Source organism: Gossypium arboreum, chromosome 12 (genome assembly GCF_025698485.1).
Source record: "Gossypium arboreum isolate Shixiya-1 chromosome 12, ASM2569848v2, whole genome shotgun sequence".
NCBI lineage: Eukaryota > Viridiplantae > Streptophyta > Magnoliopsida > Malvales > Malvaceae > Gossypium > Gossypium arboreum.
In genome coordinates, this window is record NC_069081.1 from 4,746,711 (window position 1) to 4,766,964 (window position 20,254).

The 20,254-nt window shown below is 35.5% G+C and overlaps 1 protein-coding gene across 1 annotated transcript; it reads right to left on the reverse strand.

Moving 5' to 3' along the window:
• Window positions 1–698: 698 nt before the first annotated feature.
• On the reverse strand, window positions 699–5,844 carry LOC108479684 (SUMO-activating enzyme subunit 2). Its single transcript, XM_017782417.2, has 11 exons — window positions 5,484–5,844; window positions 5,298–5,387; window positions 4,880–4,963; window positions 4,572–4,790; window positions 3,669–3,770; window positions 3,057–3,506; window positions 2,743–2,972; window positions 2,396–2,489; window positions 2,131–2,313; window positions 1,895–1,992; window positions 699–1,363 (listed from the first exon to the last, which is right to left on the reverse strand). The coding sequence occupies exons 1-11, from the start codon at window positions 5,514–5,516 to the stop codon at window positions 991–993; spliced, it is 1,956 nt and encodes a 651-aa protein (XP_017637906.1). The 5' UTR covers window positions 5,517–5,844; the 3' UTR covers window positions 699–990.
• Window positions 5,845–20,254: the final 14,410 nt, after the last annotated feature.

Below are 20,254 nucleotides of genomic sequence, written 5' to 3' on the forward strand. Positions count from 1 at the left end.
ATCAAACTGAAATGACAGCTTTTAACATGGAAGCTTTGAGGGTTGATGCGTTTCTGGATAATCATGTTATTTCATCATTTAGAAGGGAAAAAAATGCAGATAAATGTCTGATGATTCAATGTTCACTCATTAGATAATATTTTTTTCTTTTCAGGAGAAGGTTGTCAAGGTATTACTTCGGCAAAGCTAGACTATTTGCATGCACTGCAGATGTTAGTGGCATTGAGGATCTCAAGAGCATCACGATGCTAAGGATGAAATATTCAAAATTGAAGATCAAAGAGATGCAGCTTTTTACACCTTATCTATATAGAGATGGAGCTTTATGTACAGCAACTGAGCTTCACCTTCACCTTGCATTGGTCTGGCAATATAATCAGAGATACCATCTGCTATCTGATTGTGTACAGTTGTTAAAGTTAACTAATACAATACAAGAGTGTTGGATATGCACTAGCAGATTTGATAACGAAAACTTTGTGATGGTAAGAATTAAGATGTACCTTTCTTCTAGGACACAATCGGGCATGCTTTCCTGCCTGCTAAATCCATTGCTTCAGGCCGAAAATTGAATGGTGTCATCCCTGAAGCATGATTCAACTAATGATAGGTATTGCTTTTTGCTGTTTATCAAAGAATCCATCTAAGAGCTTGCATTGCAAAACTGTGAAAGAGGTTAGTTCATAGTCCAGAGAGCATTGTTTCTAATAATCAGAGTAAGCAGTTTCACATTGATGTTCAAAGAAACCTGGATACCAATGTTACAACCCTTGGTTAATCTAAAACTACGACAAATACATATTGTTGCTACGCTTGTAAACCAACAAAAAGGGAATGGACATAACAATTCGTAACATCAAACCAAGCAAAATACTATCGATTTGGTCCTAATGTAACAATTATGGCCTCCAAAAGAATTACCATTTAACCTAACCATACAAAATCAGAGGTAAGATGTGCTGTCCACAATCAACATGAAGTAAAAACCTATTACAACCTTTTCTTTTTGGTGAGTGATTCCCAATCATTAGATATGATGAGTTCATCATCCTCATCATCAACATCAAGCTTTTCAAGTTGGTTTTGATTTCTACTACTTTCATCAGGAAGACCTGAATGATCTGGAATAGTGCCTTTGGAAACCTCAGACAGTTTTCTTTTCTTCCCAGTAACATTTTCAGCCGACTCAGAAGTTCCCTGAATTTCAACATCCTTCTCACCCTCCTGAATCTCCTCCATTGACAAAGCACTGGATGTACTTTCACCATTCCCAATAGACTTATTATTGTTCTTATCCACAGGAGCTTCAACCCATCCAGAGAGAAGCATTCCATCAGGTTCCCTCTCCTCATCAAATTCTTCCCTGTGAGCATGAAGAGTATCTTTTTAAAGAAAAATTGGTCTTCAGATTTGAGGACAAATGTCCCAAACTCAGGAAAACAATAGATGCAACTTCAATAGACATTAAAAGCATCATTTAGGCATTTCCAAGCCAACCGTATTGCAATCACAAAAAGAAAACTAGAAGAGGCATTCAGAAATGAAGTCTATATCAAATCACAACTTTGGGATCAGCCCTTACCCTTCATAATTGAATAATAATAATAAGATGCCCAGCCTAATCATGTAATTAGACTAAAAAGGATTTTGGTTTAGCTAAATAAGTTAGACAAATAATTTTCATGTTTTAGCCATGAGTATGGTACAAATGCCAGGAGAAGATGTAACAATTATGCACACAAGTAATACCAAAGAAGAACACAGGCAACAAATGAAAAATTAATTTAATGAAGCCAGTCCAACATTCAACACATATTCTTAAAAAGGCTTCCACAAAAATAATAGAAAAAGGATTTTAATTTTTTACGTTAAGGTTATCAACAATAAGACAAACCTATGCTTGATATTGATCCTGCATGAGAACTCCTGTTGTAGATCCTCTATGGTAAGTACAGTCCCACTAATAACTGGAGAAGGCAGCTCTGATAAGGCCTGTTAAGTGAAATAATTCAGAGAGCTAAAGTGCAAAAGAAAAATTCCTGTACTTTCCAGACCCACGTTTTGCAAAAAGGAAAACAAATTCATACTAATAGTTGTTATGTTTTTGGAGCAAGGGAAGAAGAATTTTACTCTCTCAAGGTTCGCAGCATAAATTGCTACCATATCCTCTTCAAGATCTTCACCAATTTCATAAATAATACTTGCTCCCGACATAATTACTGGAAAATTCATGCCAAGTTTGGCTTTAACAATCTTTTCAACAAAATCCCTCAACTTAGAATGATGAGTGTTAACCTCAAGCGATAGTGGTGTCTGTTTATAAGATATTAACCGTGAGCAAGTAAGATTTCAAACATAAAAAATGAAATCATTCAGATACGTGTTTTAGATATACCTCTGAACAAACATAGCAAGACTTGTTAGGTTCATAGGGTTCTACAGGCATTAGAAGCAACTTTTTTGAAGGATGTTCCAGACAATATGTCATCCTACATTGGCATCCAAATCAGGTTAAGACCACATAATTATCATAAAAAGAAATTTGCATTAGGAAGCACGGGATAAGAACTATAATTCCTGGCAATAACAAGACTGCTATAGATTACATCAAACTAAAACGAACAGGAAAACCAGTGCTCAATACTTGAGATGAACTGAACTAGATAGCTACTTCATATTTAAATGCCTAAAAAACTCAAAAAGAAAACAAATTCAATGAAGAATTAAGAAACTGAACTAAACCTGTAACTGTTGCTATCCTTTTTTAAAACTTTAATTGCTTCAATCACGATTAATCCAGCTATGATAGCATTTGTCGTTGCCACAGCATGCACAATATTACCGGCTATTCCTTTAGCTTCAAAAAGACTATGTAAAGGAATCCCAAAAGAAGAAGCCCTAATATTTGCAGCAGCAGTAACAAATTCCACAGCCAACTGATCATCCTTATCAAAAGTCAGGCTCCCGATTTCCTGTCAAATGGTAAAAAAAATCAGTATACCTTGGTCAGAACTAACAACCAATCAAGTTTTCAAAAGCAACAGATTAACATTGACCTTTTGTCTCTTCAAGAAAAATAATCTCAAAGACTCGTAGAAAACTCTTGAATTCTCGGCAAGGCTCCATACATCTTGAGGATTCTTCAAGCCCAGAGATGCCATGGCAGAGACATCATCTGTTGCACTACCTTTTTCTGTTTTTCCATTCTCTTTAGTTAGTTTGTCAGGAAAGACATCCTTACTATATATAGGCCGCGGTTTGTTACGGTTTTTCCAAGTTTCTTCATTAGACAATGCCACTTCTATGTTATGACCAAATACATGATCATATATTCTTCTTCCATATTGTTCTATATCTTCACCCTTTCTACATTCAAATACATCCTCAGAATGTTCAGACAAGTTTGTAGCATCACTAGAGCGCACATTCAAATCATTTTCCAGATTCTCGTCCCCAAACAGCTTCGCAAAAAGCAGGTCCTTTGCCCACACAATACAATGAACAAACTACAATTCAAATTTTTTTTATTAGAACCTGTCATTAACAGTTTTCCAGGTAACAACTAGATTTAATCATCATAATAGTAGTTAGTGACTACTGGCTACTATGATAAAACCAAATGAACTCCCGCCCTAAACCCAGCCCAAAGAAAAACAAACAATTATTACCTTTGAGGGAGTGCTCGTAATTGTACATACAGGATAAGTCTTTGGGGCAGGTTTTGGCTGACACTCATAGCACTCTGTTTTCCCCTTCAAATGTACAGTAACCTGCACCAAGGAGAGTTATTGTTATACAATACTGTCATCATTAAAACATCAAAAACACACAGATTAAAAGCATTAAACGTAATGCCGAAGCCAAGGGAAAAAAAAGGAGTATCAACATATAGCATTTATAGATAGAAAGAAGTTGATAACTGAAAGAAAATACAAAACTCGTTTTTCCAGTCAAATAACCAACAGATTTGGTAGCCAAATACAGGCAGGAGTTCAGAACCTAAAGCAAACATAAGATTATGTTACTAAACAAGTAGAGAAAGCAAAATAATACACACACTTGTTAAACTAGAAGTAAAGGTGCACTTTGATATTTATTAAATAAAATATAATTGCTTAATACTCTTTCTTTCACTATTGAAAAAAAACAGTAATGCTTTTCCGCCAATGGAAGAAAAAAAGAACTTCTCAACCATATTTTAGACGTACCTCACTGCATAGATGACATTAGCATAGGACCTATTTGCAATAATGTTTTATGAAGCCTTCAATAGAAGGTACCAAGGTAAACAAACTCTGTGCAAATAGAAACTATGATGCTGCTCGTATATAGGATAAAACAGATCACCTGCTTTAGGATTGAGTTCCTTCAATAAGTAACTATTTGCATAAAATAGCGGAACTTTAGATTATAGGTTATATAGCATGTAAACCAAAGCAAATTGTGTGAATTTGTAGTTGCACAATGAAAAATTAGATGAAAGCATGAATATGAGCAACCTCGACAGGCAACCTAGGTAAGATAAGAATGGAAACATATATAAATGCTAGACATGAAAAAACCTAAATTACCTGTCCCAAGAACCCTGTGGTCCCACTTTCAACCAGTGGGACATCAACTGCCAAGCAAAGACGGTTTACATGGCGCCTTGCATCTAAGTTATCAAGTCCATTCAGAACAACATCAAACTCTTTATAGAAATCAACATTAAAGCGAGACTCCTTAACATTTGCATGGTATGGTGTAATGCTTATGTTGGGCCTGAATCTTAAGACCGCATCTCGAGCAACCTGATAAGAAAACATTGATGAAATACAAGTCATCGAATTATAACTACCAATGCAAGAAAACAAGGAAAAATGCTTGAGGATGTGCTTGCCTTGGCCTTAGACTGCCCAACATGGGATTGTCGAAACAAAAATTGTCTATTCAGGTTGCTGACTTCTATAGTGTCCATGTCAATCTACAAGCATATGTATTTAATTGCATGAATAAAAAATACCAGAAAAGGAAAAAGAAAACACTGGTTCAAACCCACATCATTGACTTGACCTCAAAGCACTTCGTGAATATCATAACAAATGAAACAAATAGTTTTACAGCCATAAAAATACAAGGTCAAATGCTAACACCTGAGCGCAAGCTCCAGTTATACAAAGATTTAAAACCAAAAGAAGAAAAAATATGTATAACCCGAAAAAGAAAAACCCTACGCGTCACTAAACAATGCGGAAAGTGAAAACAGAGAAATTTTAAAAAAAAAATTAAGAAATTAAAGAAAAAGTCAATTGACTTACTATATGAATATCTTGAAACCCAGAAAGAGCAAGAGTCTTGAGAAGCTCACAACCAATACCTCCTGCCCCTACCATAAGTACTTTCGCCCCCTATAATTTATTTTTTTGAAAAAATAAGAGTTAAATTATAGTTAACCTAAAAGCCTTTATATTGCTTTTCTTTTTTGGAATACATTAATTTCGTACCTTAATGGCGGATAATTGTTCTTCAGAAGACATTTGGGTCAAGCCAGAGGGAAAGCAAGAAGAAAGATTCAGAAGAGAGAAGCAACGAAGAGTGAAATAAAAGCCAACCTTTCTTCCTTTTTTATTTTTTCCCCTTTTTATATATAAGGGAGAGAGAGAGAAACGAGTATGAGAAGGAAGTTTTCGACATTTTCTGGGGCTTATGGGAATCGAACACGAGACGTGAAGAAACGGTTCAGGCCCTCAGGAATCTAAATGGCCGCCATTAGGAAAGTTCCTCTAAACTAAAGGAAATAAAAGAAAGTAGCTGAAATTGAATGAATAAACTCTCTCTTCACAATTTTTTACTGTTGCCCGTTTTTTCTCTGTATGTTAATGGGATTGTTTTATCATAATTTTAATTATAATTATATTTATTAATTGAAGTCAAATCAATTGAATCAAATTAAACATGCCTGAATTCGGTGCAAATGAGTAAATCAACGCTTCAATGGTTAATCAATCAATTGGTGAAAGAAATTATTTTTTAGGGATAATTCAAGAATCACTTTTTTTTAGGGTTTCTTTAATAATGGTTAAAAAATATTTTTAACTTGAAAAAATGTTTGGAAGAAAAATTGTATTAAATAAATTGTCACTTTTGGTATTTAATTACTTTTTCATCCCTCTAATAATACAGTACTTTTCTTTTTATGCTTAATTAAAAATGTGTTAATATCTAATTATTAATTAAAAAAAGTATTTTTAAAAATAATACAAATGTGTTAATATCTAATTATAAATATTTAATGATTATATTTCATATATTAAAATATTAACAACAAGTTATAATAAATTATTTTTATTTTCTTACTAAAATATAATAATATTAACTAATTTGAATATTATTTAAATATATATTTGTTACTTGATAATGTAATGTTTAGAATGGACATTTTATTTCTCAAAAGCATTTTTGACAAGAATGCTAAATACTCAAATCTTAAACCAAACTTTTCAAAGGCACTTTTACACGATACTTTTTAAAAACACTTTTCAAAAGTATTATTAAACTAACCCTTAATGTGTTACATTTATTTTTAAAATGTCAGATTTTAGCTTCTGAATTTTAATATTATTTATCAATGTGATATATTCTTATAACGGGGTTAAAATTTTAAGAATGGTAGAAGAAACTATTGTTGATTCTTATGTATGTTTATGTGAGGATTCTAATGAAGCATTTTGTCTTTGATTAATATTTTTTTGAGATAAAATTGATTCATAATGTTCTTCAATCTTTGTCAAAAAAGCTCTTTATAAAAGTTACTATAACTCAAAAGAATAAAGATTTTACCACTTTCAAACTTAACGAGCTTGTAAGTTCACTTGGAACTTTTGAAATGAATTTAAAATAATCAACAATGAAGAAGATGAAAGCTAAATGGAACATTGCATTCAATGTTCAAATTGTTTTTATAACACTAGATTGGACAATTGCCTCTATTATTAAACTTAGAGAGAAACTAGTCTTCTTTACCGAGGATTTTAACAAAATGCAAAATATTTTCAAAGAATAAAGAAACGAAGAATATGAACCGCCTTGTTGAAAGAAAAAACACCTTCTACAAATAATATAAGAATTAAATGCATTGATGTTAAAGTTGTAACACGCCATACTAGACCCAGTCACAGGGTCCGAACTATAAGATGTTACATTCTAATTTAAAATTTAACTTATACTTTCAATCACGTTTATCTACAATAATAAAAAAATGAAGACAAAAATATATTTAACACTTCTACTAAGAAAAGTTCAAAACTTTCAAGAATATATGTCGATGATAAAACTTTGATTTAATATACAACAGTTTCATCAAGTAAACTTTAACATTTTAAAATAATCACTTATTATTAAAACAATTTGTATTTAGACTAGTAAATTTCATTTACAGCAAAGACCCTAAGATTTCATTTTTGGGTCGCCCCACTGTATGCATATTACAACTAAGTAACAAAATTTGCCGATGCACAGCGATCTCTAGCCTAGTCCCTTCTCGAACTCTCAAAATCCCCTATTTACCTGCAATTCATAATAACATAAGTAAGTTTTAAATAACTTAATAAGTCTTCATACCTTACTAATATAACACTAATATGATTGCACTTCATGGTTGGAATTTCATGATTTTCTTGCTCGTATTAGGACTGTACGCCATCATCTTTTTCATAGTAGATTATTCCTTTACGATTTTTCGTTCTAATTCTATTTCTTATCATTTGCCTTCATGGATCCTTATGCATCTACCTCTTCAAGAGGGAAATCTTTGCGGATTATTACTTGCGAATCATAAGAGATACTCCATGAACAATTCCCATGACACGCCGTACACCAATGACAACCGATATTCACATAAGACCATTCTTGGAAAATAGTTCTTATTGTAGACTGTTAATAGCAATTTGTCTTACCAAACTTAGACTCGTATTACAATCCTTCTAGTGGTTATCTCTTTGAAACAAATGACTTGTAGACAGACTTTTAACAATGAATCTTCTATTTGCAGAATCATACTTATGAAACAGTCGTAGTGGACTACCATATCCTTCATATACGATTTCGCATAAACAAGTAGCTCACATAGTATTTCGGACACAAAATTACTTAGATAAATAGTTTCTTTCACTTCGAAAATACAAGAAAATACCTTTATATCATCCCCAAAAGGACTTGGCAAATTAGCATATATAATATGACTTCCATATAATTTACCCGCATATTGGGTTCAAGCGTAAGTTGCGCCATTAGCATGCAGATTCATCATTGGCGGACTTATAACATTAAATTCAATTTTCTGAATGAATCTGTTGTCTCTCATAAGAGTGAATTCCATGTTTGTTATAGATACCAACTGTACGAACAAAGCCAACGTATCGACTTTCTTGTATTAGTCTTATATTATCTAATAATACCGATATAGTGGCCTTCTCATGATAGATTGCGCTTTTGCTGACTCAACAATTTGACTTAGTGTAGAATCTTAATTATAAGATTGTTCTAACAAACTTTCCTCACATATAATATTATTCCTGGTGGACATTCCACCCATCATATAGTCTTGACGAACTTCCCACATTAGATAGTCCTAAATGGTTCCCCACATATATGGTAATGCCATGGCCATAGACTTTTATTCATCCCACTAAGGGCTCTCAAATGTCCCATGATCGCGTGATTTTGTGATAGGTTTTAAATATTTATAATTACTCGTTCTTCAACTAACTATTATCGCAATGTAGGCAAGTGTACCTATCGAACAGTAGTATAGTTTTAGCAAGAACGGATTGTCGAACTCAAAGGAACTAAAAGTACTAGTAATGGCTGTCTTTTTATTATCTAGCCTAAGAATAAAAAGGTTTTTGTTTTAACTAACTAATTATCTAAACAAAGAATTCACAGAGAATAGAATTCAGAAATTACTCTTGGCAAAATCGATTGAATGAAGGCAATACCTAAGGAAAAATCTACCTAGACTGTACTTGTTATTCTAGCTCCGAATCGGACGATTTATTCATTTAACTTGTTCCGTAGAGATCCCTAAGTTATGTTATTATCCCTATTCAAGACTAATAACGTCTAATCCTTAGATTGAATAATCGAGACTTTTCTCTAATTAACACTCTAGGGTTGTATTAACTCGATCTATGGATCCCCTTATTAGGTTTCACCCTAATCTGGTAAAATCTTGTCACCCTATGTCTAGGCGCACAATCAACTCCGTTTAATTATAACAAATTTACTCTTAAACAGGGTCTATTCCTCCTCTGAATAAGAGCTTATCTTGAATCAGTATCCTGGGATATCAAAACAAGAATTAAGAACACATAATTAAGAACAAGTTAAATATTTATCATACGATTCAGAAAATAATAACAAGATTCGTCTTAGGTTTCATTCCCCTTAGGTATTTAGGGGTTTTAGTTCATAACTAAACAAGAAAACATCTCAGAATAATAAAGAATACAAAACATAAAGAAAACCCAAAACTCCTGAAGGGAAATTGAGGAGAGATCTTCAGTCTTGATGATGAATCCGGCTTCTGAGATAGATCAATCGGCTTCTTGGGGTAATTCCTTGCCCCCTATTCTATGTGTCTTTTTTTTCCACCTCTAGGGTGTATTTATAGGATTTGGAATGCCTAAGAGCCCTCAAAATTATCCTTTTCTGAATTGGACTCAACTTGGGCTCGGCAGGGACATGCCTATGTGCGATTACTTCAGGCCGTGTTCGAGTCTGCCAAATTGACAAGGTCATGTGGTCTGCCCATGTGAGGCGATTTAGGCCGTGTTGATTTCGTACTTTGGCCCATTTTTCTGTTTTTGGCCCGTTTCTCGTTCCTTTCGCTCTCCTATGCTCTCCTAGGTATAAAACATGAAATTAAAGCATTAGGAGCATCGAATTCACCAATTCTAATGGGAAATCATCCATAAAATGCGTTAAACATGGGGTAAAAATATGTATAAATTACGGTTTATCAAATACCCCCACACTTAAGCATTTGGTTGTTCTCAAGCAAAATTCTCAACTCATAATCAAAATAAATTCTTCTCAACTTATAATTTCTATTGATAATATCTCAAATTAATCCATAAGGAATCATACACTGAGAATTCAACTAAAAGAACATAAAAAATTCAAACATTCGAAGTTGAGCATTTTATTCCGAAAACATAGGTATCTCTTATCATCTAAGTAATTATCTTCGATTCAGAGTATCATAGAGTTTCACATCCTCACTAAAGAATCACTCAAATCACTCGAGGTGTTTAAGGATAATAAATGAAGCACTCAATAGTCAATAATGAAAGGTCATTACCATAGGCTTGCATGAGAATCAAATCTCCACCACTATAATTTAAGATGATACATCAATCAAAAGGTCTTTAGAGGGTTGTAATGAGGCTTGACTAGGGGGTATGGTCACAAGCTGAAAGAAAGGGTTAAAATCGAGATTGATTTGGAAAATTGCCTAACTAGAAAAAGAGTTAATCATCACTTGCATACAACAGAGCTTCTTTTCAGAATACGGAATTACTAATGTGTATACATAATTTTTTTTTTAAGAACAAGTTAAATAATATAGACTAACTATTAAGAACAAGACATAGCTAAACAATTTGTTCAACTCAAATCTCGACAAAAATAGGGATTAATTTAGGGGATTTCAACAATAATGGGTTAAGGGTTAATATTAAGGGTAATACAAGAAATGGCTTGTTAGGTTCAATGGGGTTTACTAGGGTTAATCATGGAGGTAGGTTTTTCATAGCATGAGTGGGTAAATCCTAAGTGCCTTAATCATTTTGACATATCAAATCAAATGGTGTGGTCTTGACATGCATAATCAAGCAAGTTCTAGAATAACAATTCAATACTGATGCACTCCAAACAATAATAAAAATGAGCATAAAAGAATCAATAGATGCTCAAAAGGCTCAAAAATCTCACAAAAATTATGGTTTTTTTATGTTTAAAACTTGTGAATTCCAACTCAAAGTAATACCTAAACTTTAGGGAAACAACCTAAGATTTTAAATTCTTAAAAATTAACTTATCATGCTTGATTCTCTAATGTCTTGAAGTTTAAACAATCAATGCATAAATGCCTATGTTTTAATTCAAGATATATCAACAAAAATCATAAATCAATCAAAATTTATCCTAAATATAATATGAGAGCTTTTCAAGAGAACAAGGTAGTCATTCAGGGATTTTTTTGATAATGAAATAAATATCCCCCCACACTTAAGACGTACATTGTCCTCAATGTACAAAGATAGATATTAGAGTATAAAAAAAAGATATAGAGAGAAGTGAAACTTCTTGTATGATGAATTCCTCAAACTGGAGGCTTGGAGAGTAATCGGTTCGAGAATAGAGGAGGATACTCCGGCGGTCGTAGAGGTTCATTGGTCCATAAGTCCTGCGCTAAAAGAATATTATATCTAATAGTAGCTATGGTCTTGGTCGATCAGGACATGGCAGTCGTGGAGAACCTTTCCCGGTGGAGTTTTTAGTTCCTATGCGATGATGAGCTGAGGAGCTCTATATAACTGTGATAAAATCGGAAAGTTTTTAGGGGATATTAGAAAGAAGAATTACTCATAAAGAAATTATCGAAATTGATAATTAAAAATAAAATTCTAACATCAACTAAAAATAAAAATAAAAAGTAGTTGTAATAAAAATGAAAAACATAAAATAATAAATAAATATTTTTAAACATCTTCATCGCTGGATGGTTCGCGAGGTGGGACTGGCGATGAGATGTGGAAGTGCTGACAAATCTACTGTAGAGTAGCATCAATGTTGTCAAAACGTTGAAAACACTGTTGCTCGAATCGAGTAAGGCGCTCAGAGATGTCAGCATATGAAACCGCCGCATGAATTGGACGAGAAAGTGGTAGTGGCTAAGTTGGTGGGTCCTCGTGCTGTAGAGGGACATCATCAGGAATGTCCTTGTAGGCTTTCTTCTCGATAGATTGGGCGAGACGATATTAGGGAGGGTAGGTTCCTCGGCGCCTCTCGATCATCCTCATCCTAAGCATGCTCGAGATGCCTTGTGGAGACATCTGGTCGATGAGGGTAAGGGATGATTCTTGGGTCGTGGTGCTGAGGAGCCCGAAGTGTCGAGCCAACTGGGTCACGTAGGGGACAATGGAAATGACCCCTTTCCGATGCCGCTCCGTCTGGTGCTGAATCGCGAGGGCGATGAAATAGGCGAGGTCGATGACGTGCCTGTGCGACATGCACCATAAGAAGTAGGCGTCGTGAGTGTTGATGACACCGGTGCTCTCTCGCCTTCCTGTAATTGTGTGAGCTAAAATGGTATGTAGGTACCTTAGAGAGGGAGAGAGAGCCGATGCCTTGGAGCGGCTGGGATTGTAGGTGGCCCCACCTGGTATTAGTACATCCCAATATCGTAAAGGAGAATGATGGATGTGGCGGCTGAGAGCATGTAAGTCATTCTCCTCTTTGAACTTCTCTGTATATAAGCCCAGTGCAGCACCAAACTCTAGGACGCTTAGCTGGTGGACTAACCCGCCTGGGTGAAACTGGACCGTACCGAGATCATCGTAGTTCGTCATTACTATCTAAAGAAGGGATGTTGAGCATAGTTCCATCGTGAGCTCGAGGTATGTTGGCTCGATAATCCCAAAATATAGCTCCCAAGGGTCAGTGGTTAGGAGGGCCCTAATCGCATCAGCCAACTGAACTTGTTCTACAGCAGCCCAATTGATGCAGCAGCCCGCAATTAAAGCTCGAGCTTGAAGGATTTGGAAAAGTTCTTCTTGGGGCCCTTGGGGAAATTGAAGGAGAGGGTGATGAATTTTCGTGGTTGGACTCGCGGAGGATGACGCTCCCTTCCTTTTCTTTGAAGCAGGGACAACGACCTTCTTTCCTCATGAAAATGACATTAAAAGCCTGTAATATAAATAATAATAATAGATAAACAAATAATAATAGGTAAACAAATTCGAAGAAATAAAAAGCCATGAATTTGAACTAACTTATTTCAGCCAAAACTACTGATATAAAGTAAACTCAACCACAATAACAATGAGAATGAGAATATAAATGTAATGGGTATGAGGTTTTCCTAATCTCGATTTAACACGGAATGTATGATAACCAATCCTAGGAATGTAAATTAAATGTTAGACATTGGCATGGTAATAGCATGAGAATAAGCATAGTAATGTCATGACTAACCTAAGAATGCAAATTAAATGATAGAATAATGAGCAAAATGAAGAATAGTTCAAAAGATATGAAGATTATGTTGATACTAAGCATTAGAAATAAGTAAAATAGAAGTGAAAGGAGTAAACAAACGCTAGGGGAGAGAGATTGAGCATCAAAAATGAAATGAAAAGTGGCGCACGGGCGTGGCAGGGAAGGCGTGTGGACTTGCAGCGGCTAGGGTTAAGGTTTTTGAATGGGTAAGAAAGTGAATAGTGCAGGGTATTTATAGATCTTGGGGTACACAGCCAGGGAACACAGAGCCCGTGTGATTCGCAAATTTTGAAATTGGGTACGTCTGACATTTAATACACGCTCGTGTTCCTTGGGTGTGTGGGTGCACACAGCCATACCGCACGACCGTGTCTGGTATTGTTCGCTTCTCCCATGCTAGTGTATAAAAGCCCCACGCCCGTGTTCATTTGACAGGTTCAACCACAAGTATTAGATACGGGCGTGTGACACGCCCGTGTTGTTTTAACAGGTTCACCCACGATTCTTCCACACAGGCGTGTCGTACGCCCGTGTTGTTTTGACAGGCTCAACCACAGCCATGTCGCACGGCTGTCGCGTTTTATCACAGCCCGTGTTTAAGGAAATCTTTGCCCTATTTTAACATGGCTCTACGCACGCCCGTGTACTTGGCCGTGTCTCTGTGGAAAACCTATATTCAAGTGTTCTGTTAGTAAGTTAGATATTGAATACTAAATTTTAAAGAATTTAATACAGTTAGTGCTCGAGTTGCCTCCCGAGAAGCGCTTATTTATAGTCTAAGCTCGATTTACCTCTTCGTTTAATGATCATGGTGGTTTGAGGAGTTTATACTCCTCATTCCTGCTATCAATCTCATCAAAATAAGGTTTTAAACGTGTGTTGTTTACCTTAAAAGTGCTAAACTTGGGATGACTCACCTCAATCGTATCGAATGGAAAAATGGTACCGTAAGAGGGATTTCTTCATTCGGTGTGGTAGCGACAATGTGGGGATCTGCGGCATCTAAGAAGACTCTATCTCCAACCTTAAGTTGATTTGGAGAGGTATTGAGCTCGTTCTGTCGTAGATTCGGTTTGTCGAGTGTTCTCGGTTTATGCGTCTGCCATTCATCTAGCTCTTCGATTTGTAGTCTTCGATCTTCATGAATAGGTCCTTTACTATAGCTCGAGAATGACTCGTGTACTTCCTTCAGACTTATCTCCTGCAAAGTAGGTTGTATCATATGGTCAGTTTTAATAGAATGGTTTAGATGATCACCTTCAATTTCTGATGTGTTGCCAGAATTGTGAGCTTGAAGGTTGATTGTTTTGTCTCCTACATGAAGCGTGAGCTCACCTGTGCCAACATCAATAATTGTTTTAGCAGTTGCTAAAAAGGGCCTTCCTAAAATTAAAGGAGTGTTGCTATCCTCCTCTATGTCTAGAACAATGAAGTCAACGGGAAATATAAATTTATCAATTTTAACTAGCACATCTTCAATAATACCCCTAGGGAATCTTATAGTTTTATCTGCTAATTGAATGCTCATCCTAGTCTGTTTGGGTTTCTCGAGACCTAGTTGCTTAAACATTTTGTAGGGCATAACGTTAATACTAGCCCCTAAATCAGCTAATACATTATTAACATCTAAACTACCAATTAAGCAAGAAATCATAAAACTCCCTGGATCTTTTAGTTTGTTTGGTAGCTTATTTTGCAGAATAGCTGAGCACACTGCGTTTAGCTCCACATACGACGCCTCGTCCAACTTTCGCTTATTTGCTAAAAGGTACTTTAAAAATTTCATTGCGTTTGGCATCTGCGACAGGGCTTCAATAAACGATAAGTTAATGTGTAATTTTTTTAAGAGTTTAAGGAATTTACCAAATTGTTCATCTGAGCAGTCTTTCCTTGTCGCGTTGGGGTATGGCACACAAGGTTTATATTTGACGTTCACCGATTTGTTTGTATTGTGATCTACCTCACCTTGACCTTTGCTTACCACAGTTTCTTGCCTCAGTTCTGGCTCAGGCTCAACAAATCCTTCTTCATCTTGAATATTAATTGCGTTGAGCTGTTCCCTTGGGTTGGGTTCAGTATTACTTGGCAAGCTACCTTGTGGTCGTTCGAAGATTAGTTTAGAAAGCTGGCCTATTTGAGTTTCGAGCCCTTGGATCAATGCTTGTTGATTTTTAAGTGCTGTCTCGGTGTTCTGAAAATGAGTTTCTGACACCGATATAAACTTTGAGAACATCTCTTCAAGGTTCGGCTTCTTTACATGTTGGTAGGGTGGTTGTTGAAAACCCAGAGGATGTTGTGGTCTTTGATTTCCTTAACCGCCCCACGAGAAATTGGGGTGGTTCTTCCAACCTACATTGTAAGTGTTACTATATAGATTATTTTGAGGTCGAGTATTATTACCTATGTAATTTAATTGTTCATTATCCATGTTGTGGCCATAAGGTTGGTATTCCGAATGGTTTGGTCCACCTCCACTTGCTTCGCACTGTATTACTTGGTAAACTTGTGAAGAACTAAGAAAACCATCAATCTTTTTATTTAGAAGTTCTACCTGGTTTGACAGCATAGTAATCGAATCGACATTATAAACGCCTGCTGCTTTAGTTGGCTTAGTCCTCATGACTTGCCACTGATAGTTATTCAGTGACATTTCCTCTATAAACTCATAGGCATCTTCAGGTGTTTTATTGTTGATGGTTCCGCCAGCAGCTGCATCAACCATTTGTCGAGTCGAAGGATTCAGGCCATTATGGAATGTTTGAACCTGAAGCCAAAGCGGTAACCCATGGTGAGGGCACCTTCTCAGTAAGTCTTTGTATCTATCCCATACATCGTAAAGTGTTTCTAAGTCCATCTGTACCAACGAAGAGATATCATTATGTAATTTAGCCATTTTAGCCTGCGGAAAGTATTTGAGTAAAATTTTTTTGGTTATTTGTTCCCAAGTAGTAATTGACCCTCGTGGTAACGAGTTCAACCACTGTTTAGCTTTATTCCTCAATGAAAAGGGAAACAACTAAAGACGTATGGCATCATCAGAAACGCCATTGATTTTAAATGTATCACAAAATTCCAGAAAGTTTGCTAAGTGAGTGTTGGGATCTTCATCCTGCAAACCGTCAAACTAAACAAACTGTTTATCATTTGAATTGTGTTAGGTTTCAGTTCAAAAGTATTTGCAGCTACAGCAGGTCTAAATATGCTAGATTCAGTTCCTGTTAAAGAAGGTTTAGCATAATCATACATAGTGCGTGGAGTAGGATTTTGATTTACCGTAATTGTAGGTGGTAGCTGATTGCCTTGGTTTTCAGCCATCTCTTTGGTTAGGGGTTGAGTATCGTCCTATTGCTCATTCTCTGTGTATCTTAAGCTTCGCCTTATTTCTCTTTGGTTTCTACGAACTGTGCGATCGATTTCTTCGTCAAAAATTAGTGGTCTTGACGGGTTTCTTCTAGTCATAAACTATAAAAAACTGCCAAGAGAAAGAACAAATAAATTAATAAATAATAATAATAATAATAATAAATTAAATTGCAAGAAAAATAAATGGCTAAAGTAATAAAAATTGAGTGTTCCTAATATCTTAGTTCCCCAGCAACGGCGCCAAAAACTTGATCGCGTGATTTCGTGATAGGTTTTAAATATTTATAATTACTCATTCTTCAACTAACTATTATCGTGATGTAGGCAAGTGTACCTATCGAACAGTAGTATAGTTTTAGCAAGACCGGATTGTCGAACCCAAAGGAACTTAAAGTACTAGTAATGACTGTCTTTTTATTATCTAGCCTAAGAATAAAGAGATTTTTGTTTTAACTAACCAATTATCTAAACTAAGAACTCACAGAGAATAGAATTGAGAAATTGCTTTTGGGAAAATCGATTGAATGAAGGCAATACCTAAGGAAAATCCACCTAGACTGTACTTGTTATTCTAGCTCCGAATCGGACGATTTATTCATTTAACTTGTTCCATAGAGATCCCTAAGTTATGTTATTATCCCTATTCAAGACTAATAACGTCTAATCCCTAGATTGAATAACCGAGACTTTTCTCTAATTAACACTCTAGGGTTGTGTTAACTCGATCTATGGATCCCCTTATTAGGTTTCACCCTAATCCGGTAAAATCTTGTCACCCTATGTCTAGGCGCGCAATCAACTCCGCTTAATTATGACAAATGTACTCTTAGACAAGGTCTATTCCTCCTCTGAATAAGAGCTTACTTGAATCAGTATCCTGGGATATCAAAACAAGAATTAAGAACACATAATTAAGAACAAGTTAAATATTTATCATACGATTCAGAAAATCATAACAAGATTCGTCTTAGGTTTCATTCCCCTTAGGTATTTGGGGGATTTAGTTCATAATTAAAAAATAAAACATATTAGAAGAATAACGAATACAAAACATAAAGAAAACCCAAAACTCCTGAAGGGAAATTGAGGAGAGATCTTCAGTCTTGATGATGAATCCGGCTTCTGAAATAGAACAATCAGCTTTCTTCGAATAATTCCTTCCTCCCTCTCTGTGCCTCCCTTTTCTTCCTCCTCTAAGGTGTATTTATAGGCTTTGGAGTGCCTAAGAACCCTTGAAATTAGCTTTTTTCGAATTGGACTCAACTTGGGCTCGGCATGGACACGCCCGTGTGAGATTACTTCAGGTCGTGCTCGAGCCTGTTAAATAGGCACAGCCGTGTGGTCCACCCGTGTAAGTCGTGCTTCGATTCTACCAAATTGACACGACCGTGTGGTCTACCCGTGTGAGGAGGTCCAGGCCATGTTGAATTCTTACTTTGGCCTATTTTCTCCGTTTTTGGCCCGTTTCTCGTTCCTTTTGCTCTCCTATGCTCTCCTAAGTATAAAACATGAAATTAAGGTATTAGGAGCATCGAATTCACCAATTCTAAGGGAAAATCATCCATAAAACGTGTTAAGCATAGGGTAAAAATATGTATAAGTTACGGTTTATCAAATACCCCCACACTTAAGCGTTTTCTTGTCTTCAAGCAAAATTCTCAACTCATAATCAACATAAATCCTTCTCAACCTATAATTCCTATCGATAATATCTCAAAATAATCCATAGATAATCATACATTGAAAATTCAACTGAAAGAACATCAAAGTTTCAATCATTCCAAGTTGAGCACTTTATCATGAAAATATAGGTGTCTCCTATCGTCTAGATAATTACCTTTGATTCAAAATGTTACAGAGTTTCACATCCTCACTAAAGATTCACTCAAATTACTCGAGGTGTTTAAGGACAATAAATGAAGCACTCAATAGTCAATAATGAAAAGTCATTACCATAGGCTTGCATGGAAATCACATCTCCACCACTATAAATTGCGATGATACATCAATCAAAAGGTCTTTAGATGATTATAATGAGGCTTGGTTAGGGGGTGTGGTCACAAGCTGAAAGAAACGGTTAGAATCGAGATTGATCTGAAAAATCACTTAACTAGAAAACGATTTAATCATCACTTGCGTACAACAGAGCTTCTTCTTAGAATATGGAATTTAAATACTTAAGCTCAAAAACAAAAGATTACTACAAATGTATATACACATTTTTTTTTAGAACAAGTTAAATAACATATACTAACTATTAAGAACAAGACATAGCTAAGCAACTATTTCAATTCAAATCTCGACAAAAATAGGGATCAAATTAATTTAGGGGATTTCAACAATAATGGGTTAAGGGTTACTATTAAGGGTAATACAAGAAATGGCTTGTTAGGCTCAATGGGGTTCACTAAGGGTTAATCGTGGAGGTAGGCTTTTCATGGCATAAGTGGGTTAATCTTAAGTGCCTTAATCATTTTGACATATCAAATCAAATGGTGTGGTCTTGACATGCATAATCAAGCAAGTTCTAGAATAATAGTACAATACTGACACACTCAAAGCAATAATAAAAGTGAGCATGAAAGAATTAATAGATACTCAAAAGGCTCAAAAATCTCACAAAAATTATGGCTTTTTGATGTTTAAAACTTGTGAATTCCAACTCAAAGTAATACCTAAACTTTGAGGAAAACAACCTAAAATTTTAAATTCTTAAAAGTCAACTTATCATGGTTGATTCTCTAATGTCTTAAAGTTTAAACAATCAATGCATAAATGCCTATGTTTTAATTCAGGATATATCAATCAAAATCATAAATCAATCAAAATTTATCCTAAACATGATATGAGAGCTTTTCAAGAGAACAAGGCAGTCAGTCAAGGATTTTTCTGATAGTGAAATGAATACCCCCCATACTTAAGATGTACATTGCCCTCAATGAACAAAGATAGATATAAGAACATAAAAATAAGATAGGGAGAGAAGTGAAACTCCTGAGTGATGAATGAGTTTCCTTGAACTGGAGTTTCGGAGAATAATCGGCGTGAGGGTGGAGGAAGATACTCCGGCGGTGGTAAAGGTTCATTAGTCCATAGGTCCTGCGCCAAAAGAATGTTATATCTAGTGGTAGCTATGATCGTGGGTGAGCAGGACATGGAAGTCGTGGAGAACTGTTCCCAGTGGGGTTTCAAGTCCCTGAGTAATAGTGAGCTTTGGAGCTGTTTGTAACTATGATAGCATCAGGAACTCTTTTAGAAAGTATATAAGGAAGAATGATTACTCCGTAGGAAATAGTCGGAATTCAAATTTGTTAAATAAAAATTATAAATCCGAATAAAAATAAGATGAAAGAAAAATAAAAATTAGTCCTAAAATAAAAATAAAAAATAAAATAGTAAATAAAAGTTTTTAAACATCTTCATCGCTAGATGGTTCACGAGGTGGGACTAACGATGAGATGTGGAGGTGCTGACAAATTGCTGTAGAGTAGCATCAATGTTGTCAAATCGTTGAAAACACTGTTGCTCGAATCGAGTGAGGTGCTCAGAAATGTCAGCATATGAAGCTGCCGCATGAACTGGACGAGAGAGTGGTGGTGGCTGAGACGGTGGGTCCTCGTGCTGTGGAGGG